The sequence below is a fragment of the Cricetulus griseus genome, chromosome 6 (genome assembly GCF_003668045.3).
Source record: "Cricetulus griseus strain 17A/GY chromosome 6, alternate assembly CriGri-PICRH-1.0, whole genome shotgun sequence".
Taxonomy (NCBI): domain Eukaryota; kingdom Metazoa; phylum Chordata; class Mammalia; order Rodentia; family Cricetidae; genus Cricetulus; species Cricetulus griseus.
In genome coordinates this window covers 121,308,615-121,333,980 of record NC_048599.1, presented here as the reverse complement: position 1 = coordinate 121,333,980, position 25,366 = coordinate 121,308,615, and the positions used below count along the sequence as shown (strand labels likewise).

Sequence of the window (25,366 nt, the reverse complement as noted above, 5' to 3'; positions counted from 1 at the left end):
TGGTATTGCATAACCAATCAGGGAGCTCATCTCTGGGGAAGATGTAATTTTCTCTCTTAGCAGCTGCCTGTAGCTCATCTATGGGTGGCGCCCTGTGAAATATACCCCTTACACATTCGCATATCAACTGGTGTTGTCATTGTTCATGTCTAATTAGGCAGCCATGTTATTGAGATTTCTTGGGTTTAGCTTCCCAGTCATAGCTAGAGGACACACGATCTCCTAGCAAACTTCTGGTTCCCTGGCTCTTAAAATCCCTGTCAGCTTTCATGCTTCTCCCTGAGTGTTAGGAATAAGGACTGTGTTGAAGTTGTGCCATTTGGTGCTAGTACCTCACAATCAGTTGCTTTCTTTATTTTGATCAGTACAACATAGTATTTTCAATAGAAGAGGTTATTTTCAATATAACAAAGCAATTGTTCAACATTTTTAAGTCTGCAACCAGCTGGGTGGTGGTGGTACACTCCTTTAATGCCAGCACTTGGGAGGCAGAGGCTGACAGATCTATATGAGTTCAAGGCCAGCCTGGTCCACAAAGCTATACAGAGAAACCCTGATTCAAAAAATAAAAAAAGTCTGTAACCAAGCAGGATTTGAGTGGATTATGAAGAATTTAGTGGTTCTATGCTGGAAAAATACAAACTCCCTCCCTCCCTCCCTCCCCCTGGCTGGCCTCTTAACTCAGAGACCTACCTGTCTCTGCTTCTGGAGTACTGGGATTAAAAGCATGTGTCACCACCACCTGCTTAAACTTTTCAAACAAGCCAAACATAACATATGTTCAGCTGCTCAGGTCCACATAACCCCCTCAAACTTTTCCTTCCTCATTTTGAACATTTCCTCCTTCAGTCTTTGACTTTAGCTTTGATCATCTTGAGGCATATGTGTATGCTAGTGTGTGTGTGTGTGTGTGTGTGTGTGTGTGTGTGTGTGTGTGTGTGTGTAGTTTGGGATCTTCAATTTAGAAGCCACTTTAGGAACCTAGCAATGATAGGTTCATACGCTCATAAATGTTCCCACATTCCATCCACCCTTTCAGTAATTAACTCATTACTCATTTTCAAAAAAAATTATTTTTATCCAATTTTGACTCAAATATGGCCGTTTTTAAAGGTGACATATTCCTAAGTGAAAGATTTGCCAACATTGAAGATACCTCAAAGAATTCACTAGAAATTCACAGGAAATCTGAAAAGCGATGGGCAAAGCATGGTCCTTCAGTGTCAGCTGCACAGCCTGCAGGGAGAGCAGCCATACTCTAGGTTTGGGAGGGCGTGGATTCAGGTTTACTGTATCACTCACTAGCTATGCTATCAAAGAGAATACTGCATTTTTTATTCCAGCCACGGCTTCCTCCTGTGCAAAGAGATCACATGATCTGTGAAGACAGAACATAATCAGCCCGTGATAGTTATTAGCAAAGTCACATTCACACTGGGGGTGCGTTTGGTCATGAGTAATGACATTAATGTGGTTCATGTGGCCCACTGTGGTATTCCTTCATACTGTTTCTGCTATTTACTTAGCTTTGTGTTTCCTGCAGGAACGATTCCAGGTGAAGAACCCTCCCCATACATACATCCAGAAGCTCAAAGGCTACCTGGATCCAGCTGTAACCAGGAAGGTAAGGTAGATATGTTTCCACTCTTGGCTGTTGCATCTTCTTTAGTGGGCTGCATTATACATTCTTTTTGTTAGTTTTTTACCAAAGCTCTAGGCAAATAATCTTTGACAACCATCAACATGAGAGGACAAAGGGGAGAAAGTCTTCAACATGTCCCTCTGATACTGTCAGTTCCTATTGCTCAGAGTAGGGAATTGAGACCTGAGGTGCTTAAGCCTCTAACAAAGCAGGCCTTGTAAATGCAATGCTTGTCCTTCATGACTTGGTACACTTCTAGAACCCTGAAAAATCACCAGGGCTGTCCTCCCCAGCAGCTTACCATATCCTGTGTTGGTGCTTCAGGCAGCTTCCTCAGCTCTAGCCCCATGACCAGCCCCAGCCCCAGCCCCCAGCCCCAGCTCAGCTCCTGACCCAAGAAGGTAAAGAGGGAATAGCTGATTTCATTCTTAACCACCTCTCCCTTTACAAACAAGCCCTGCTTTGTGTGGATGCACAATTGGCCTAAGCTAATGCCTGTGGTTAAGCATGTCGCCTGGCACAGCCCCGCAGGCTGGGTCAGCCCTGGATGGCTCAGGGCAGAGCTATCCTTGATGACTGTGGGTAAAGACGCTTTGTACCAGATAGCACTTGTCTCCCCTTGGCCTTCTACAACTGTCCCTTTCAAGACTTCTCAAGCTGAATTCCCTGTGTGTGTCAGTGGTGACTCGTGAGAGAAGAAAAGCATACTTCTCCTGGTTAGCTTTTTGCAGGGATTTTGGCTCACTCTTCTCTTTCCTTTTTTTTGTCTCTCTCTCTCTCTCTCTCTCTCTCTCTCTCTCTCTCTCTCTCTCTCTCTCTCTCTCTCTCTCTCTCTCTCCTCCCTCCTCTGCCCTCCTCTAACTTTTCTCCCTTCATTTTTCCATTCTAATTCTTTATTACCCATATCCCCACCCCCACACTCCCACACCCCCTCCCCTGGCCAAAAAAAAGAAATGTCCTGCAAAAAAAGTGTAGCTCATATTTCCTCTGAGTATTTATCGTCTGGTTTACTTATGGACAAGAGGGTTTTAAACAATAGAAATGATGGGTGAACTTGGAGATCCTGACACTAAAGAGATGACTCAGTGGTTCCAATACTTGTTGCTCTTTTAGAGGACCTGGGTTCAGTTCCCTGCACACACATGGTGACTCATATATCTGCAACTCTAGTTCTAGGACACTCAATACCTCTTCTTACCTTCAGGGGACACCAGGAATGCACATTGTATGCATACTTTCAAGCATTCAAAACCTTCATGTGCATAAAATAAATAATTTTTTAAAAAAGAAAATGAAGAACCACACTTTGGATTCATGCTATACAAATCTTGAATGTCCCGTGGTTTCCCTCATCTTCTGTGAATGTCTCTGGTACTATTTCTCCCCCTCAGAAATTTGTAAAAAGGTCTGCATTCAACACCTCCCCTTCAAAAAGTAATAGCTGCTTAATTCTTGTTAGTTTCTAGTATTTATTTTTTGACCTGAGCATGCAGTAGCCTTAATTTTATAGGTTAGGGAATGATGTGACATCAAACACCTAACATATAAAAACATAAATCTCATTTGTTTCAAAAGCTGTTTTGTCTATACCACTTGTTTCTGCAAGGATACTCAGTCTATACCAAAGAGTTCTGGTTCTTTAGGAAGCCCCAGACCTGAGACGATGGTTGAGTTCCACTGGCATAGGCAGACTTGTCCTGAGCCAGTGGGGCCGGAGTGGCAGCAATTTTATACAGACTGTCCCCTCATGCAACATACACTTCATTCTAGAAACAATCCCTCATTCCAGAAAGATGTAGTACACTTGCAGAAATGGCTGCCTGGACTCCCAGCCCCAAACCCTCAGGAGACAAAGAAAACCAAGCAGAAGAACCAGGGATCCTCTTGTTAAACATTTCACTCCTTCCAGGATCACTTAATAAAGAGGAATGGCCTGTTGGTGGTCGTCTGGACCACTGATTTCTCTGTCCTGACCCATGTATCTACCTGAATGTCCTTGTTCGGTCTGTGCCTTGGCTTTCGAGGTCTGTCATTCAGCTCAGGAGAAATGAACTGGATATTGGATTGGCACCCCAGCCCATTACTGTAGTAAGATTTCTTCCAGGAGTAGGAAAAGATCTGCTCCACATAGCGTAATTATAATGCTTAAGCCCCAGAAAAAAAAAGGAGATTTGTTTGGAAAAAAGCATGGCTTTCAGTTAAAATGAGCTTAAAATTCTCAGCTGTGGTCCGGGGTTGGAGTGTTCCAACCGTGTCTTTAAATTTTAGCCAGACTGTCTAGGCTGAGTGAGTGTCCTTTAACTGTGGTCAGGGTCCTCGGATAGTTCATTCATTAATCTTTTGTTCAAATTAAATAGAAGATACTTTATTCATCCCTTTTAAACAACCTAAGCACATTGTTTAGAATAGCTTTAAATGAAACCCCCTAGGGTGGGGAAGGAAGAGCCTCAGTGAGATGCTCTGAGCCCAACACTCCAAAAAACAGCCTCCTCATTTTATACAGCTGTTATGAGCTGGAGTGGGGTGTGTTCATTTCTGCCATGGAAAGAGGTTACAGATCATGAAGAAAGAAGTCTGATCATCTGCTGACTCTACATTTGTGAGGTGAAACCTATTGTGTAGCTCACCCAGGCTCAGCTGCCTCCCTGGGCTGTCCTGTACCTGAGAGGAGAGATAAGATGGGGCTGCTTGGTAGTGACCCTTCCTGGCTCTTGCTATGCTGCTGGGCCCTATAGGTTCACAGTTTCTCTCTGAAGAGCTTGAAGTCTTGTGGATGCATTTCAAACATGCAGAGTGTTAGCTTTCACTGTTTATGTGTTAGCGAAGAGGATGATGAGGCTTCCTTGCCTTCCAAAATCCAACCAAAAATTGAGCTGCTCCTGGTCAGTTTAGTCTGTCTCAGTGTCAGACAGTTGCAGAATTACAGTGCCCAGCGTAGCCCATGTCTGAAGAGTGCTAGCTGCTACTGCTCTAGCTCAGGTTTGATTTTGTTTCCTTGCTGGGCTATGCATCTGTCTGTCTGTCTGTCTGTCTGTCTGTCTGTCTGTCTGTCTGTCTGTGTGTATATAGCATCCCTATCTGTCCACTTGTCTTTCTCTCCCTCCTTCCCCTCTCCTCATGGCCTTTGGTCAGACATCTCTACAACTGTATTGTTTTCAGTACTATGCTTGTGCTCTTTGTAGATCAGGATGATGACTTCTTTAAAGCTTGAGGAAGACTTCGAGACTTCTGAGAACCTATCTGACATGTCTTAACAAGCAGTGTGGAGCATCAGTTCCTTTAGCCAGGTGCCCCCCCATCCTACTTCCTGTTTGCCACCAAATCCCATGCTTAGCAGGGAGGTGGTCTAGGATATCTCTCCAAACCATCAATGACCTTGCCATTTGTTATGCCTTTCTTGGCAGTAGAAGCAGAACACCTTTATTTTTTTCCTTATATTTAGGATATTTTTATTTCCTATCTCGAACTTTATATTGACTACAAAAACCCAAGATGATATTTTCGTGGTGTTTGGACTAACAGTTATAACAACTTCAAGAAATCAAGAGACTTTGAGGAGAAAGGGCAACGGGAGCCTGCTTGTGTCAAGCAGTGTTGCTGGTCTCCTTTGGACTACTGGTTCTCCAGTGTGTGACCTGGCTCTCACAACCCCCACAGTCTGGAGTCATGCTACTAGCCTTCTTTTCCTTCTTGCCTCTGGATGTTGTTCCTCTAAAGAATGTGAGCCATGCTCAGTGGCCTGGAGATGTAGGCCTCTATTCTTACTGCACTTGGTGGCAGCAGAGGACAAGGATTCTTCATATCCTGAGCTGGAATTCACAAACTTTCTCCAGGGAGCAAAGAAGCTTGAGGAGGGGAATCAGGCCACAGCACAGATTGCCTGGACCTTTTAAAAGAAGGCATTGCATGTCGAATTTCCTTCTTTGAGAGTGGCCTGAGATATTAGTCACTATTAAGGTTTGGTTAGGCAAATAATCTTCACAGATGGGCATAGCAGCCCATTTGAATCTTGGCGACTCTTTAGATTTAAAAGCACGCATTCGCACGCACACACACCTATCACAGCAGGACTTATTCAAGAAAGTACAGGGTAAATTTAGAAAGACAGATAGTATCTTGATGGACAAGAGAGAAGAAGGACATCCCAAATGTGGCACATGATCTTGAACCTTCCTTGCCAACCTTTTAAGGGAGGACTAGTTGGAAGAACTAACTCTGAATGTTTGGTTTTGGAACATGTTAGGTCAGGCCGAGAAGAATCAACTCAGGACTGTTAGGCTCAGGACTGCTGTGTTCAGAAGGGCCTGCTTACAGAGTTCATGTGTGGTCTTTTTTTTTTTTTTTTTTTTTTTTTTTTTTTTTCAAGACAGGGTTTCTCTGTGTAGCTTTGGAGGCTGTCCTGGCACTTGCTCTGTAGACCAGACTGGCCTCAAACTCACAGAAATCTGCCTGCCTCTGTCTCCCGAGTGCTGGGATTAAAGGCGCGTGCCACCAATGCTCAGCCATGTGTGTTCTTTGTAAAAGCTAACTGTGCCTGAATCGTTTATGAAAACAACATAGTTTATGCTGCAGACATGCTTTATTGCTGGAGTCTGGGATTGCTGCCTGAGCGAGGCAGAGTGCTAATGAGATCAGCCCCAAGTCTCTGTTGAGCTTCGTGTCTGCTATCATAATGGACTCCTTGGTTAGGAGCACTCTTGAAACCATGTATCATGTATCACATCATCCTATGCATCTCTTCTTTTTGTTGGTTTTACCATTTCCTCTCTCATTGCAATATATCATTGCCATAAGTATGAATGTGCCTTGAGTCTGTAGTGTTCCTGGTAAATCATAATGGAGATGGTTTGGGGTTCCTGAACAAGAGGCATAATGGTGATTATTATTGTATATGTGGGGTAGGGTATATAGTCTGCTCTAGGAACTTCCACAAAATAAGTAATTCTCCTGGTCCTTCCTTGTAAGTTTTTTTTTTTTTTTTTTGATGATCAAGATTTGTGTGCTTTTAAATAAAACAAAAAGAAATGTGAGAAATATACTTTATAAGAAAATATATTTTTATATGCCATTAAATTTATCATAAGCTGCAGGAGCACCATGTACTAAGGGTCATATTTTGTTGAATTATAGAAATTCAGACGGCGTGTTCAAGAATCTACACAAGTGCTAAGAGAACTGGAAATCTCATTAAGAACCAACCACATTGGGTAAGTATGCCCCTGTAACATGTTATTACTAACATTTATTTTAGAAAGTGATTGAATTGTACCTAAGATTTGAGCTTCTGTTACTTACTAAAAGACCAAGGTTTCGATAAGGGGAGTTAGTCCCCTGATCACTGATTCTAAATAGAGTCAGAACAGATAGGGTATTGACTTGGATATTTAGAACAATTCTGTATTTACTTGCTTGGATGAAGTAAATATGGACTGTTCGTGACAAGTGCTTGCCCTTTTGTATGTGTGACAGTGCTCTAACAACCGATTAACATTTAAGAATGGTGTAAATTGAGATCCTTGAACTCAGCCTTCAGGCTGCTTAGTTGAAGCTGCTTTGCCTTTCCTTAATTTCTTTCCATTCACAAATGAATGGAAACTGGAATGGTGTTGTCTTTGCATTTGAGGCATATTTTGAGTCTCTTTCTTACATGTTAAATACTTGAGACCATGATCTAGTGAAAATGAAGTTCATGGAATCAGTACACTAAACATTTCTGAGAGTTCTTTTTTTGCATCAGTGGTTGCTTTGCCTCAGACAAGTACAGCTCTTTTACATCCCCCTCCTCCAGCCCCACCCCCATCCCCCCACCCCCACCCCCGCTCTTCTTGGGATTTCATAATACATGGTACCTGAGTGTCAGGTAGTTTATCTTCAAGTCCGATGATACTGGATACTGTACTTTGAAGAACTCTTAGTTCTTCAGAAAGTACCAATCTTGCTTTGTAGACAGGATTTTTTTTTTTACCAGCTTGGCCTTGAACTCACTATGTAACCAGGCTGGCTTTGGACTCAAAACAGTCCTCCTGTGTTAGCTTCTCTGAATACAGACATGAACAAAGTATAGTCAAACATTGGATAAGTTATTTACATTGACTTTGTGGGTTTACCATGAGAGAGAGAAGACTATAGACCTTAATATCTTTTCAAATGTTCCCCTCTGGCTTCTTTTGCTGGTCTGTTAAACTAGAATTATATATCTATGTTATATTGTAGTTGTATTGAGTATTCTGTAAAATTAGATGTATGGCATACATAGCAATTTACTTCTGTTTTAGACTGACTGATATAAGCTAATTAGATGTTTAATTAGTATGGTTACTTCAGATTTTTACTTAAGTATGGAAATGATAGTGCAGGGTCTAGTAGGGAGACTTTAAGGTAGAATGCCCATTTCTTAAAGGCTACCTTGTCATGCTTGTCATCTTGAAAAATGGAATCTTCATAAAACTAACAGATTCTTGGCTTTGTCTCCAAAAAAAAATGGACTATAGAAAAGCAAATCATAAAATCATGATTTTGAAACTGGCAAAGTTGTCTAATCTCATTTTCAAGACTCAAAGAATTAAGCATCAGAGACAGTTATGAGAACTGCAGTGTCCACAGCTTTAAAGCCCATGCTTTGGCTCAAAAACACTTTGGTCTTTTTTAGTTCATTGCTTTCCTTAGCAGCCCTTTCTGAAAGAATTAAGGTTGTCAGGCCCTGGGTTCAAAGCAGTGAGGCCTGTCTGTCTCCAGATGCAGGTGGTGGTGGTGGTTTAATGCAGTGGAGCACCTGAACTTAGGAAATTAAATAGCTCCTGTTATTTATGAACCAGGAACTAGAGTTTATTTGGTGATGGCCCAACTCTACACCTTGGCAATTCTCAACTGAAAATGGTGGAATAATTTATAGCCAGGATTTCTACAAATTGTTGAAAAGTGTATCTTCAAGCATTGCCCATCAAGTTCATTTCTAATACTAAGTAGGAGGAATAGATGAGCCTGTGCAGACTTTAGGCAGCTGGAGTGATTTGTTGATGATGTTACAGTAGGCTTTCTCCTTTCGTCTTCAGCAGCTGTGATTTTCCCACTTGCTTATGTAAGATCCTTGGAAACATGGCTATAGTACTGAAGAATTCCAGGGGGTGGATGCAAATCATTCACATTGAATGAAACCACACACCAGGATTTTGACTTCTGTTGCTTATCTTGAAGACTCAAGTCTTAACCAGTCCTTTTGTTCTGCCAGTTTACTGGCTTTACCTCACTTGGTAGGAACAAATTCTGGAATTACCAACTAATGAACTTATCAATTGCTACCAGGAGGAATTTTTGTGTTCTATGATGGACAGGTTGTTTTTTTTTTTTTTTTTTTTTTTTTTTTTTTGTACTCTGGGTAATAGAAAGATAATTGGACACCTGTTCTTCTGATGACGAGATCTTGACACAGGCCTTTGCTGTGACTCCTTTTTATTAATTTGACCTTTGTTAAACTGAAATTACACAAGCTCTCTGCACTTACTATGTGACCTAGATTAACATCTCACCTGTTAAATGAGAATAGCAGTGATATACTCATAGGAATGAAATGCCCACTATAGGATCAGATGCCCAATACTCAATATATAATAGCTATTTTATTTTTTATATTTTATTTTCTTAGGCTTGCTGAGGAGAATCTCTACAAATCAACAATAGAATATAACATGTTCCTAAGGAATTCCAAGTGTAGAATGTGATTTTGGTCTACCTAAAATGGCCCGAGCATTTGAGAGATTATGATTTCCAGAAACTAAAAGCTGAAATTACATTTAAAATCCATTTATCCTGAAAAGGCTATTCTTGGCACATGCTTGGGTTTCAAGGTTAAAGTATCGAGTGGGCATTGCTAAGGTAACAATCTAAGCTGCAGCCATGTCGTAAAGGGCTTGTTCTGAGTTTTGAGCTAAACCTAAAAGTCCATAAATGGAATGATCTTTCAAGAAAGAAAATTAATTTTTTTGAACTATGTTGAAATAAGACTTTGGCTAGGAATAATCTCATTCACTTACTGTTATGTTAGGAGCTATAGCATTGGAGAAGAATTGGATTATGACTTATCCAAACCCCTGAAATTACTTGAAATACCCTTGAAAAAGAACCAAGTATCATTACAACACACTGGCAAGTAATATGAGTGGGCCGAAGCCAAGGTGCCTCAGATGTCTGGGGGACTGCTGTGATGGTGAGGGTGTGCCAGAGAGATTGGCTAGCTTTATTCCAAGGGACTGCGGTGTAGGTGATTTATTTTAGTATCATTGCCTGTAATGACGGAAAATTACTTTTCAGTCTGAATGCAAGGTCACAGACGCTATAAAAGATGTTCACTTCACTTGTGGGTGGTTAAGACAAAACAGGCATGAAAAATGTAGCAAATTGGCCAGGGGTTGGGGGCCTATGTGGAAAAGAGAAGGCACTGAGGAACTGCACAGTGAAGGTCTTTTCTGCTGTCAGGCTTTCTGTGGGCCAGTGATGGCTGGAGCTGGACCCAGTCAAAGAAGAAAGAGAAGAGCGTGGCCAGCGCTCTCCTAAGATGTGTACGAATTGTGCATGTGTGCATACGTCTACCCTGTGATCAGTCCACTCTTACATGGTGCTGCTTTGGGAATCATCAAAGTCATAGTCATTTTGTCATTTGTTGGACATATTGATTGCATTATCTCACAGAAAAATATTTGTGTTATTTCTCTGTACCCTGTGCCACTGTTATGTATGTGGGAAGATTGCAGGTCAGCTGCTAATTATTTTATTCTACTCCATGCCAGTTAGAAGTGCTGACTTGTCTACATCTAAAGCTTATTTGTCCATACAATAGTTCCCACACTTTCTGACATTCTAGACTCTTTTATTCAAGCTAAGTGTTTTGAACTTCAATAACTTGCTGTTGCTTATATGAATTGAACCTAGTAACATTTACCACATTAGAAACTAAACTTGACAAACTCTAAGTTTACTTAATAGGTAATATTTAATAGCAAACTTTTAATGTATAAACATAAACACTGCTGTGAATATTAGCACATATAACATTTCATGAAACTGTAACTATTTAACTAAACAACAAAAATTCCCTGTAAAGAATAGCTTTATTTGTTTCTTCATAAAAATTCTTGAGACCCTTCTTTGGTATCTTTGTAATAGAAGGCAGCTGGGTTTTCCTGACCCTGCATTCAGCTTGTTTTGATGTTTACTTTTGTTTTGTGGAGATGAAGAACATTTGGAAAATATGAGTTTTTAAGTGTCTTTTCCAGATAATTGTGGGGATTCTTCTGATAGTACATAAAATTCTCTGAGTGAAAATGCCCAGAAGGGCTAATAACGGACTGTATTCTGTTAAAATTCACTGTCCTATCTCAGTGCTCTGAGTGGATGTTTTTACCCATGGATCCTATAGCATGGTTGCTGAACTGACCATTTGAAAAGTAGGCATGCTGAGGTGATCTGCCCTTTCCATTGTTGCTCTGCCCTTTCTAACATGTAATCCTATAATTATTTTTTAAGAAATTATTTTGTTAATAATCACTGATGCCTTTGGGACACAGTTTTAAGCTACCAAACTAATATAAATACACTTTTCCTAAATTCTTAATTTTTATTTAAGCTGAAAATTTACCATTAGTGACAAATACTGCCTGTTTTCTCCAAATCAATGGGCTGACCTCATGCATTTTTGAGGAAATGTCTTTCAAATACCCAAAATATTGTCATTATAGTTTGTAAGTCATTTTTGTAAGTGAATTGGCAGTCCATTAAAAAAAAAAATGGCTCCTTTCTCGACCCTCTCAAGACTGCTGAAGTGCATGGGTGGGCAGCAGATGTTTTTATGTGGCTTCTGATTAGTCACAGGGACTGAGAAAGATGTGTACTCGAGCATCAAGCTTTAGAAAATTTACTGATTTCCTTCAGTGGGGGTGCTTTTGTCCCCTCAGTGCATAGAGTGAAGAATGTGATAAACAGATCCATGTTTCGTTCTCAGCAGTTTTCCCCACTCTCTTTCACAGTGAAGCATGTCAGGGTCAGCAAAGGATGTTTGTTTTGTTTTGTTTTGCTTAGATGCTGGCAGTTTAAACCCAAGCCTTTGCATGTATCAAGTCTTAATACATTTAGGAAACTAGATCAACCCTAGAGGTATGTTGAGTGACCTCCAAGGACTCCTAGTGGTGATTCAGTATGCATTGTGAACTGGGTTGCTACAGTTCAGGAGTGGGCTTGACTCTGGTTTATATTGACCTCTCTCTTGTCCCCTGATTTTCAGCACCTTTCTTTCCAACTACCCACTCAACTGTCAGACTTTCTCTACAGGAGCCTGGCAAAGGGGTAACACTTGTCCTTTCTTTTGTGCCTCTTGCCATTTTGCTTGACCTTGGCAGTCACACGCCAGGAGGGTTTTTTAAGACTTTATTTTCTGTGTGAAGAAATTTGGCTGTAAGATTTTAGGAGGCAAGGAGAACAAAACTTTGAAACCACATTGTGAGCAGCCTGCATTTCAGTACTGATTTGTTTGCATTTGCACGTAAAGCCCTTCTTTGACCACAGTCTCCCCCAACCCCCAGCCACCCCCCCCCCCGAACTTTTTTCTCATTATCCCTGTCTCTCCAAGCTTCCAAGCATCTGATTTGGAATTTGCCTAAATTCAAATTTATAACATATGGTAATCACATTTGAATTTGCAAGGCACTCAGGAAGTAATACATGCTGTCAGAGTCAGAAATAATTCTGTTTTCCAAAACTTATAATCACCCAATTGAAACTGTTTGCCTATTGGCAGCATATAAAACAGTCTGGAGCATGTACGGAGAGAAGCGAGCTGTACAGATGTGACAGACTCACTGTATGATCAAGTGCATAAGTTTACAGCATGGAGTATCTCCCCCGTCCCAATTATTTCTATTTATTTGTGTTTATTGGGGGTAGGGCATGTATGGAGATCAGAAGACAACATGCGGGAGGCAAGTGTTTCTTTCTTCTATCCTGTGTGTCCCAGGGATTGAGTTCAGGCTTGGAGGCAGAGGAGTCCTTACCTGTTGAGCCAAGTTTCTGGCCCCCATATTCCTTTCACTCCCTGAGTTTTGAGACATCCCTTTAACATCTTTACCCATTTTTTTTCCTTACTCTTGGCAGTTTGTGGATGATCACTCTGGACTGCTCTCACGCATGCAGACTTTCCCAGTCAGAGAAGGGGTTGTGACCAAGAGGATGGGGGAGAGGACTCTTTACAAGTCATATCTGTACTGCAGTGTGACTTAGTTACACGAGCGTCATTTATACCCAAGGCAAGGCAATGAATGCCTGATGTCTCGGTCTTTAGTCCTAAAGTCTTATAGCAACCAAGGAGGATCCTCCAACTTTAGGACCAGAATTAGTTTTTGTGACATTAAACCAGAGGCAAATCATGCTATTTTAGGATATAAGCAGTGGGTTCCTGTTTCACTTTGAAATTATCTTTCTGGGGCTTTTGCTTATAGTTACCAACTGAAATGTCAATTAGGATGTTGATGTAAAGAAGCAAATTAACCCTTGTTCCTGCATCAGAATCTACTACACACATTAACATGTCAAATCAAAAGATGTATAGAATTGCTCTCCTTGGCTATTTCCTGTTTTGTTGAGTTCAAGTTCCTCATGTCTGGGTTAGTTATCTGCCCGTGCAAGTTGTGGCTGTCCTTCTTATCTAAATGAGATGGAGGTGCCATGATGTCCTGGGGTGTCTGTGCTCCTTGTGGAAGTGTGTGCAGAAGAGCTTCAATGGCTGTCCTTCTTAACTATCCCGTCATGGAAATCAAACAAACAAACAAACAAACAAAGAATATGTGAAACTGAGCCTGTCCTGAATAACCTGGAATTTAGTGGTTCTTTTTCATGTTAAAAAGATCTGACTCAGCTGTTAAGAACACTGGCTGTTCTTCCGAGCACATGGGTTCAATTCCCAGCACCCACATGGCAGCTTACAACTGTCTATAACTCTAGTTCCAGGGGATCCTACACACTCACACAAGACACACATGCAGTCAAAATGCCAATGTACATATAATAAAAATAAATCATTAAAAAAAGACAGCAATCTTTGCAGGACAGTTTGCATTGTGCAGTCAGAACATTGGTCCAGAGCAGTGGAGAAGAGAAGAGAAAGAAGCCCAGGGTCCTCATTAGTAGCAGCATCCCTGGCGTTCACAAGGAATGCTAGGTGTTCCCTAGTCCCCTGCCACTTACAAGAAATACCTTTTTCCCTTCTCTTTTTAAGTTTCTATCATCATTTAAAAAATCTTCGGTTGCCAGGCAGTGGTGGTGCACACCTTTAATCACACAATCAGGAAACAGAGGCAGGCGGATCTCTGTGAGTTTGAGTCTAGCCTGGTCTATACACTGAGTTCCAGGATAGCCAGGGCTAAAAAGAGAAACCCTGTCTTGAAAAACAAAAGTTCACTGTCTCTGGAGACTTTGTTGCACAGGGAGTTGTTAAATATAGTATCTGGAAGTGGATGTGGTGAGATCATGTGTGTGACTGTTCTTGGAATGTTCTGCCTCCACCAGTACACAGTCCTGTGAGCTGTGTGTAGGTCTACTGACAAAGCCACTCTGTGAGACCCAACAGATGGGTTTTCTTTGCTGCCCAGGCTCCTCTTAAATGTTTACACACAGCTATGGTTAAGTGCGTACCTTTGGTGGTGGCTGTCTGAAGTATCTGGAAGAAGATTGTTAAGTCAGGCTTTCTGATTTCTCCCCTTCCTGACTCCTTATACATCCTATATACCTGTATATCAAGATGAAAGGGCCAGAAGAGAGGAGACAGGAGAAAAAGTTAAAAACAAACAAACAAACCAGAAAACAAAACAATCAAAACAAACAAAACAGGTATCTGGAGTCTACTCCATTTTTCTTGCACCACTAGTCTCTTCAACACATGGACCATTTTTCTGCTGCTGTTTTCACAGCTAGCAAGCATGGCTTCCCCAGTGTGCTGCATCCTTTGCCAGGCAGCCTTTGACACAGAGGGACAAAACCACTTTGAGTTGCAGTGTGTGGCTGTGGCCCTTGTGTTATTGCAGTGATCTTTATACCCACCCATGGGTGGAATTTCACACTGAGTGAAGGTTCCTTCTGCTATTCCAAGTCTCTGATGAGGAATGCATGGGCAGAAATGTGTGAAATCAGATGACAGGATTTTATCCTCAGGCCTTAAAGTACTGATCCATCACCTTGTCTTTGGAGTCATTATGGACAGCAAATCCAAATGTGTGAGTACTCTTAGTGAACTGGTACACACCACTCAAATTCTAGCTAAAGAGAATGGTTTAAGAATGGATCTTTAAAACTGCCATGTGCTAGTCCTGCAGATGGTCTGTGGTATATCCAGGCTTTTTAAGGTTTTCATACTTGTGGAAAAAATTAATCAGGCTATTATCCCTATTGAATTTCCAGAGGCTCATAAGCATTGGCTTCTCATTGGTGGTTTGATGGTTTCTTTAGCTGGGTGTGCCAAAAGGGATTGAGCATAGAATTGGAGTCATGCCTCTGTCTCAGTGGCTATGGCACTATGTCCCCAATCTGCCTTACTCTTTAGAGTTGGCTCTTTCAGCAACCAGGCTAGGGATCATTTATGGTTGTGAGCACATTAGGACACATTCCTTTTCTTAGAAACCTTTTAGAAACTGGTCGTCCTAACTCTTCAAACAGTCAAGCACAAGGATGACATGCGAGTACTATTTACTCCTTATTTTTACGCAGTGACCTATGGTTTTCATACCCCATCCACAAGTGCCTACTACCTGAAAAAGGAGTCAAGGCCATGCTCTGTATTTCCTTTCAAACTTTGGATGTCTCGAGGGAAAAACCAGAACTACCCACCATGTCCTTCCCATATGTCCATAGACCATATGATCAATGTCACCAACAATTCTATTTTTCTTCTCCAGATGGGTCAGAGAGTTTTTGAATGAAGAAAATAAAGGCCTTGATGTTCTTGTGGAGTATCTGTCCTTTGCACAGTATGCAGTCACGTAAGTAAAACTTAACTTGCTTGCACATCAGTTTCACATAGTCCTCGAAGACGAAGCCCAGTGGTAAAAATCACATACCTCCACAAGCAGGTGGGGGAAAGTTTAAAGAGATTTATCTCTGATTTTTCAGCTAAAAAACAAATCACATAATTAGTGTTAGAAATGCCTTCAAGACATAAATTAAACAGGTTATTAAAAATCACCTTGAAGACCTTCTAGCTATCCTAGGGGGTCAAGCTCAGGACCTGGCCTTGCTACTGAGCTATATCGACAATGCAAAAGAATCACTTTCCTGAGGCCTTAAGTTACATAAATCTATATGGTAAAACACTAGAGTGGTGAATAAATAAAAGAAGTAGCAAAAAAGAAAAAAGAATGTCCTTTCACTTTTTATTAAATTTTGATATACTGTGGATTGGAGCAGGGACTGCACAAGGTAAACCTGTATTCTACCACTGACCCAAACCCAACTCTGTGGTATAACTGGGGTGTAGGTCAATAGTAAAGCATTTGCCTATCATGTGTGAGTCCATGAGTTCAATCCCAGCACTGAGGGAGAAATGATATAGGTGTGTTTTTGTCTGTTTTGGCAAATTAACAGATAAGGATGCAGTGCTAGATACCAACATAGCGGCCTGGGAGGAAGGAACACTGTTGTTCCCTTTTTTAAAATTGTCTATATATTTGTAGTCTTTGGTTTCCCGCCACATGCAGGGAAAGAACCTGGAGCAGGGCAGGGAAAAATTAAGTTGCTTAGCCTTATTATACTACACGGTTCTCCATTTTCATGACTTCTGGAATGGTTTCTAACAGAGCTACAAAGTGTACATTTGAATGAGACATTCTCTTTTCAACATTTCTCCTTTAATCAGGAAATAGTCCAAAACCCACAGATAGTCTCACATGTGCAGAGTGAAGCGGGAATGATGCTGTGTTTTTAATTAGACAGTGAAGATGCTTCGGCCCAGGTGCTGTTTGTTTTTCTCGTGTGTGTGTGTGTGTGTGTGTGTGTGTGTGTGTGTGTGTGTGTGTGTATGCTTACTACCTATTTGCTTGATGCCTATGCCATGGAAGCCAGAAGAGGGCATTGAGTCATTTGCAATTGGAGTACAGATAGTTGTGAGCTGCCTCGTGGTGTAGGAAAGTAAGGTCCTCTCTAAGAGCAGCAGGCGCTCTTAAACAGTGAGCACTCTCTCCAACCCTCCGTTGTTCTTCTTCTTTTTTTTTAAACAGTAACTTCTTGTTTTTATTATTTCCTCACTCTAAAGAGTGAGGAACTATCTGGCTGGGTAGTTTTCTCTAATCTCTGCCCCTTAACCCAATACTTATGAAGAAGAACTACAGTTATTATTACCCTATAGATTCATGGTTATTAACCAAATCTTGTATGATGGTTTCTCATATAGTATAAGAAATTGTTTTCTGAATATAATTCATAGTGTTCATGACATATTCCATCAAAAGGATATTTCTTAACCTATTTCTGCTACTTCATGTCTGCTAATCCCATGATGTATTATATAGTATAACAAAGAATATTCCCTCCTGCAAATTTTAAAATCTATAGAAACATTTATAGTATTTAAGCAAGACTATGAAAAATCAGAAATAAAGGGAAAAGAATTAACATTAAAATTGTTTACTATAGATAATGAATCCTTTACTTACTTGATAATAGGACTTGGAAGCCAGATTTCTCAAATATGCCCTCATGTCAGACCAGTGGGGGCAAGTCTGAGATACTGTGCAGGAATTCTGCAGTCTACAGTGTAAGTCAATTACCAGCTGAACAACTAGATTCAGTTTGTATTACCTGTTCTTGAGCCTTTGCGTGTGTTTTGGGGGCATTGGCTTTAAGCTATTTGTGTATTGGGTTTAGTTTAGTTTTGCTTTATGTAGATGATAAGTTAAATAATTTGTCTTTGATTTTAAAAATTTTTACTATACCCTGGTATTAGTAATTCTCCAGCCTGTGGAATGTGACATAACAGGTTCCGACTCTGAAATAGCAGAACCTACCAATTCCCTAAAGAGTGTGTTTCTTGCATTTTGGTCCTGTGCACATGGGAAGGACTGAGAGAAACGTGTGACATGAGCTTTGCTGAGTGACTTGTGACATGTCCATACCATGAATGCTCTTCATATGTCCCTTGAAGTCCTTTCCACCTCAGGAGGAGCCTTCCATTTTAGCATTTCAGGTTTTCTTAGACTACCCTATTTTGCCCCTCTCCCCTTCATCATTACTGCTGCATCCAGGGGCATGACAGAAAGATCTGTCATCAGCCCCCTATGCTGACTCTCTGTGCCTGTCCTTGTTATGTGATTAACCTGAAAAGTTAGAGACTATCCCCTAGTTTTTAGGTGGCCAATCTGATGGCTTTCTTCCCCCTTCTGGCAACCATGCTTTATAAGCATCTGTAGATGATTTCCAGCATACATTATTTTTTCTCCAAGATCTTTTATAGCCAGTCTTTCAGAGAATATGAACTGTTGCTGCTGTCTATTTGTTCTGCTGTCTGATCGGGCAGAACTGAGGGTGGAAACACTGCAGTATTCTTATGAGAAAGCAGAGTAACTCACTCCATGAGCAAGGAAATGTGTGGGACACAAAGGCCTGCTTGTTTAAAGACTAGGTTCCTAAGGCTACACGAGAATGAGCAACTCAACTTGCCACTTATTCCAACATGGTTAACATGAGTAATAACCTCAAAAAATGTCAGAGGAACAACAGTCTTCCTTTAAAGAGCACCACATTGGGGAGAGAATCCAAAATCAAAGCAAATCCATAGCCTCACTAGTAATGCATCACACATGGTTGGAAAAGTACTTGCTAATACACTAGGAGAAAATGCTCAGTGAGAAATTGATGGGTAGGAATGAATTGTTAAAGCAAAATGAAGACATCTGTGAGATCTCTTTCCTCTTTCCAGCCTAGCAGTGGTAGTGATTGGTAAGCCTTGAGCAAATAAGATGCAAACAATGTACAACCACCGATTTTAGCTGTTTGTTGTTAATGATTCTTTTGCCAGACCCTGTGTTTGTAATCCTCATGTTTTCCAAGCTAACACCAGATCCACAGAGATTTTTTGCATTTCCTTTGGCTGCAAAGACTTCTTGTATTATGGTGAAGACACATTTAAGGAGTAGCAGGTTGTGTATGTCCACGTATGTGTCTGAAAGTTAGTTTCTAAGTTTTGAGTAGCATTCCTTTTTTGTTTTAGTTTTGACTTTGAAAGTGTGGAAAGTACCGTGGAGAGTACAGTGGACAAATCAAAGCCCTGGAGTAGGTCCATCGAGGACCTGCACAGAGGGAACAACCTGCCCTCACCTGTGGGTAACAGTGTGTCCCGCTCTGGAAGACATTCTGCACTTCGGTAAGTGCCTTAACGAGATGCTTTGGCACTGCAGGGTCCTCCCTCCTTCTTCTGATCCTGGATGGACCTCATTATGTCTTTCCACATGGCTCTTTCTTCTCAAGTGAATCTGATCAACAACTTTGTAGGTGTTCATGGCCTGTTCCCTTGGCTTGTACTCTGTAGCTTTACATACACTTCTTAGAAACACCACGTTGTGATTCAGCATAGAAGGTGAGACACTTGTGACTAATAACATAGTGAAATAATCTCTAGCAGGTAAGTTCTTAACATGGATGGATGTTGATGTAGTGACCTCAATACTACCTGCAGGGTAGAGGCTGCACTTTACAATGTGAGCATCTAAGGAGCCCTGTAGCTCTGCAGCTGTTTGTGCTGCCCTCTCCTTCCACAGGCAGCACAGGTGTGTGCCTGTGCAGGGTGTGTCTTTAATCATAAGTCACAGTGTTTCAAAAGATAGATTTTTATAATGAAGTGCCACTAGGCATGTTGCTTTGGTCAGATACTCCTCATGTCAGCTTGGTGTTTTCTACTAATGACTCCATCTTACAGTTGATGCTGAAATGCTAGGATGCTACTCAAGGATCTGCACTGACTGCCTGTATCACCGATAGGGCATGCTGTTCTTTCAGACAGACCTGTAATCACTCACTGAGTGGAGAACTGGCTTTTATAATTTTCAAAGCACTGTACTTAGAGCTAACTGGTAAGGAAGTTACTACTCCTGCTAATAAAGACAGAAGTCATGTCTAAATTAAGTTGTTGAAGGTTTCTTAAACCTATGACTTGAATAAAGATTTGTGTGGTTAAAATCTTCATTCCCAAGTGCTGCTTCCTTTTGGTAGCTTACTAAAACCTTCTTATGTATTTCTGACATAACCTGGCAGGGCAATCTCACCTGAGTGTTTCGGATCTCCATAGGTTTTTGGGTCACTTAGAGTGTATGTGGTTACAGTCAAAGAGTATGTGGTTTCCAGGCATTGCATGTTTAGTTGCCTATTTATTACCTCATCCTCCTTTGACTTGGGTTTTAGTCCTGGAATGTTTAAGGAAATATCCTTCTCTGTAATGAAGCTCAGTTCTGCTGAAGGACTGAATGTTTGACTGTGAAGTCTCCAATAAACCATTTATATTTTCTTTGTTAGCAAACGCCAAAAATGGTGATGGATTTAGGATGAATTGATTCAGAAATAACAAGGAACAATATTCCATTTCACTTCCTGGTGTTTGCAGAGGGCCAGGGGTTGTTAGCATGTGTCAAATTCACACGTTGGCAGTGGAATGTATGTACTTATTTAGAGGCTAAAGCTAACTGTACAGGAAAAGTTCTGTAAGCATCCATAGGAAAAAATGCTTTGCACTATTTGACTATAATTACATATAAGGGGTTTAGTGTACATGGTACAATTTATTTTGTTTTTTTTTTGTCTTTGTTTACTTAGGAGGTATATATTGGTCAGCTGTCACTTTAACACAGGTTCATTTTCCTAAATAACTCATTGTGTGCTCTGGACTTTAGAAGGCAGGGCCCAGGGACATCAAAACTAGCCTGAAGACTAGGACACCACTCTCACATTCTTCCAGTTTGTGCTTCAACAGTTTGAACACCCAAGGAAGGGGACAATTGAATTTCATCAGAGAGTCAACACGGATTTGAATCCTATTGTTTATTTATTCATTCATAATTATTGGTTCTAAACAATGTGTACCAATGGTGGTTTAGCTCTTGTGATTCAACAGCCTTCAGAGCACAGCTGTCTGGTACATGTTACTTTTCATATACCCAAGGATTGTTTACATTTTCCCTCTGCTCCTCCTCCTCCTCCCCCTCCTCTCTCCCTTTCTTCCTTTGCTCTCAACACTCCTTCAGTTCCTGGTTTTCACTATGTTGCCTTCTTTCTCATTCTGCCTTCTCATGTCTGATTCTGTCCTTGTCCTTTCTTGTTCCACTGTCTCTTGTTCCGGTTTTATCCATCTGTCACATCACCACCAGCTTGGCTTCCCTGCCCAGGTGTCTTCAGCTCCAGTGCCACCTGAGCTGCTTCTCCTTCTGCTGCCTCTTTGAGTAGCTTTGGTTTACACACTGAAGATGAGGCTTCCAATTGGAACATCTCCTAAGTCACTGGAGAAAAGCCCCAGGAGAGCTGCCAGTGCAAGGTGGACTGGTCATACGACCATTCTAATATGGTAGCCTTTGTGTCATGACGCTGTCTTCTACACACTGATGCACTGTGTCATCATGTTATAGCTCCTCATCTTAAGAACTGACTGGGTCTTTTACAGTACAATGCATTTTTATTAATATCAAAATTCTTCTGAAAGTACTATTGTGTTTTCTGGTAGTCTTGCTTAGTGAATAAATATCTTTATGCCAAACACAGACTTGTTTCCTCTGCCTCATCTCCGGATAATTCCATAGATACATATTCTTAGTGTCCCTTGCCAAAAAGAATAGGTGACACTTAGGGAAAAAAAGATTTCAGGTAGTGTTAACACATTTTATAAATAAAGTTTGATTAAAGAAAAAAGAAAAAAAAGCACCCCATTATTAAATACAAGGTCTGAACAAAATTCTAATGCTAGCACAATTTCTTTCTTGGATTCCTACCTGATATTTTTAAACTACTTCATATTGATTGCAAAGCACCTTATGATACAGCACACCCCCTGACTTGTACCTGTGCCTGGGTTCTAAATCATCATCCACTTGGTCAAAGGGGAAATGTTGATGCCAATGCAGCAGACCTTGGCTTGTGGGTTCTCTGGAATGTGGCCTGTCTCCAGTTGAGAGCGATTCCACCAGTGTGCCTGCCGTTCCAGCTTCATTAACTGATGGAGTCCTGCACATCAGTGCATCTCATGGCTTGAGGAAACGAATGGAGAACTAACTTGGACCTGGAAAGAGGGTCAGGTTTAAACTGGGTCTGTTGGTAATGGGTGGAGTTGTTCCTCAGGGTAAGAAAAGGCTACTCCTCACAGATGTGAGGCGTAAGGGCATGAGGTGAGTGGAGCCTTGCATCAAGGATGAGGCATGTTTGAGAAAGGAGGAGGAGTCTGGCCTTTCAGGGACAAGCCATGTGGTATGACAGATGTAGTTCTAGCACAGAGAAAGGTTGGAGAGTTCAAAGGTGGGAACACTGTGGACATCACCCCAGCTGACCTTGTCACTTGGGTGAAGGTACCGTGATACATATTGCTTTTAGGTTATTAACCACTAACCATCATTTTTTTTTCTGAAATGAATATTCTGCCTCAATGAGATGTCACTGTTTCCCCTCAAGCTTCCGTTTCTGTGGAACAGCATTTTCCAAGTAGTTATGATCTGACAGATTATTCCTGCTACCTATGGGTCAGCGACGAGCCGAGTTTAAGCTTAGCTTATGATGTATACTTCTGAACCAGTTGTCCCATTCCTCACATTGTTCAAAAAGGAATGTAAAGCACAGGCACAGATAGATAAAACATCACCATGACTTTTACTAAGGAGAAGAGTTTTTCCTAAATGAGCATAGTGTGCTGGGCACTGTGCTGAGGGCATCCTGTTGTCTCTGGGGATTGTTGGCAGTGTCACCAGTGTCACCTCTGCCTGTGATCACTGAAGGAAGAAGGGTTGGCAGTGAGGTGGTCTGACCCCAAACTTCACACTGTGCTGCCCTACCTCTTTTTTCATAGGGAATGTATTTTTTCTTTCTGGTAAATGTCCTATTGACTTACCAGTGTTCAAAGAAGCTATTTGTAGTCCTTCTCAGACAGTCTGTCACCCTAGAGACACATGACCTAGAGGAGATGCGCAACATACACTGTGTGTGTGAGAACACCAACTCAGCACCATTTTGCCTATAAAACAAGATTATTTAAAAGTTAAGCTTTTTTTAAAAAAATTTCAACAAGTAGTATTTTATTTTCAATTAGTTTGTTGTGGGGGAAATTACCACATTTTTAGCTTCAACTATTACAGTCTCAGTTGCTCTCTGTGTTGTGTCTCTCTGTCTATGTCGTCTGCTTCTCTCTCTCTTTCTCTCTCTCTCTCTCTCTCTCGTTTGAACTTAGTTGCTTATTTCTATCTTACAGAAGGAGAGACTGTCCCCTGAAGTGCTCATCCTCTTCTCCTTCTCCGTTTTACCCCCACCCACATTCTAGAACATCCATCTGATTTTATGGTTCTCTTTATTGAGTTGTCACCTGAAATTTATTCTGTTCTTATTTCTTCTCCTTCTTACCATTTGTTTAAAGTTTCCATCGTAAAGGTTATTTAGTGAAGAACTTGACTTACTGTTGGTTTACAGGATCACTTAAAAGTGGAACATTGCCAAGAAAAATACTCTTCTCTAATCTTGAATTTTATCTGTCACTAAACGAGGTGGCAGGTGTTGATTGAAGGTTTTCATTACCTGATTTAGAAAGGGAAAAAAAAACACTGTCAATGAGTTGAGAAAGTACCCAACCTTGTCACTGCTGTGCTGTGTGGCCCATTTAGGAAACAATAAGTTAAGAAGAATGGCACGAATTGTCTAGAACCCGTGGCATATTTTGAAGGCCAGACTGTGATTGTCAGTGTCATTTATTGAAAGCTTATGAGAATAGGGGTAGTTTAGGATGACATACTTTGGCTTTAGTGTCACAGGAGTGAGAGGGTTTCGTCGGTTATGCTTCACAGGGCTGTGTGCTGCTTAGCTAGCTGTCCCATAGCAAAGGCCTGCAAAGGAAACAGGATGGGAAGTCAGACATTGCAGGTTAACAAAGACGTTTCATTCATATTCTGAGCTAACACCTTCCTTTCACTCATCTTGTAAAGCAGTTCCAGCTGTTATCTGGGTCTCCAGTGGAAACATAAAGCATGCGGAACATTCCAGTCCTTATTAAAAACAATCAACATTTCCGTTTCTCCCTTCTTCCCTCCCTCATTGTCTCTGTCTCCACCTCTCTTTCCCTACCTCCCTTTTCTATATTTTGAACTGTTTTTATGGAACTATTTCAGCTTTGTTTCTTTTGGCTTTGAGGCCAGTTAGCCATGTACTTGGCTCATTTTTAAACATCATATATTTTATGTTTAATTGATTTAAAAAATGTCCAAGTGACGTCATGTCTAAAGGGTAAGAGAGGAAACCTAAAACCCCAAATTTTGGTTAAAGTGCTATTAGCCCAGACCCAGACCTTGGAACGGCTGTTAGAATAGTCCTGCCAAACGATGTGACATCCTAGTGGGGGACTGCATTCCTGTTTGGTTGAACCTTACTTCAGCTTCCAAGGCAGTTCCAATTCCTGCACTTATAGGAAGGCACTGGTTTGATATCTAAGGCTGAAAGTGCCATTGCCATAAAAAATATTATATACCTTTCCCCTCCCTCAGGCCAATAGGACCTGGATTTAAGAATCCCAGAGTTGTTGACAATGAAGCTGCAGATAATGTTTTTGAAAAATCTTTCTCCAGACCTTAGGACATCTAGGTTCAAGAGTCATCTAATGTTCTAATTTGTATTCAATCTTTAGACAATGGATGTACAGAAGAAAGGCAGATATTATACAACATAACAAACTAATTTTTACATATGTGTGCTAGACAAACTGAGGGTTCTGAGCATGCTGAACAGTCCTCTGGAGTAACTCGATGTGTATATAGATAAATGTGTGCTGTTGTGACAATAGCTGGGTTTTGATTTACCCGAAGACATCATGGGTGAACAGTGGCTCGACTCTTGGTGTTTATTGAGTGATTGGGGTTTTGTAAATATACTTGTCTGAGCAAAGGCAGTATCTGTCATTGAGCTTTGTCTCTGGAGTGGAGGCTTTCTCTTGTACTCAGGGTCATCACAGACATGCTACTTGTCGCTTATTCTCAAGTTTATTACCTACTGTGATTTTTTAAAGTGTGTATATTTCTAACCACAAGAACCAGCTGTGCAGGTTGAAGTGCTTGCTAGGTGCCCTTTACAGATAGATTCATTGTCATGAGTGAAGTAGGTGCTGCAGACTGTGGGAATCACTGTAGTACTTATCAAGACACATTCTGCATTGGTCTTGTGAAGAAGTATTTGCAAATACTACTTAGTTTTTATGTCTCCTGCCCATGTTAACATTGCTGTAGAGCTTCTCACATACATGTAAATACTGATACTTGGTGATATATGTATGAAATGGATGCAAGTGTCAGGAATAAAGTTTAAAAGTTATTATTGTGTGCATGTTTGGTGTGTGTGTGTGTGTAGGCCAGAAGACAACTTTGAAATTCTTTCTTTTTCTCTTTACTTGAATTCAGAGGAATTGAGCTCAAGTTGTCAGGCATGTGTAGCAAGCATTTTTTTTTCCCCATGAGTTTTATTGCTGGCCCAGTTTGC

General features: G+C 41.0%; 1 protein-coding gene across 1 annotated transcript in view; it reads left to right on the top strand.

Annotated features, from left to right (window-relative positions):
* Fmnl2 (formin like 2) overlaps window positions 1-25,366 on the top strand; it is a gene marked incomplete at its 5' end in the record, with an annotated part of 268,668 nt that overhangs the window by 175,614 nt on the left and 67,688 nt on the right. Inside the window, 4 exon segments of the mRNA XM_027420415.2 lie at window positions 1,544-1,624; window positions 6,773-6,849; window positions 15,574-15,657; window positions 18,879-19,031. Of these exon segments, the coding sequence (XP_027276216.1) occupies window positions 1,544-1,624; window positions 6,773-6,849; window positions 15,574-15,657; window positions 18,879-19,031 (395 nt within the window).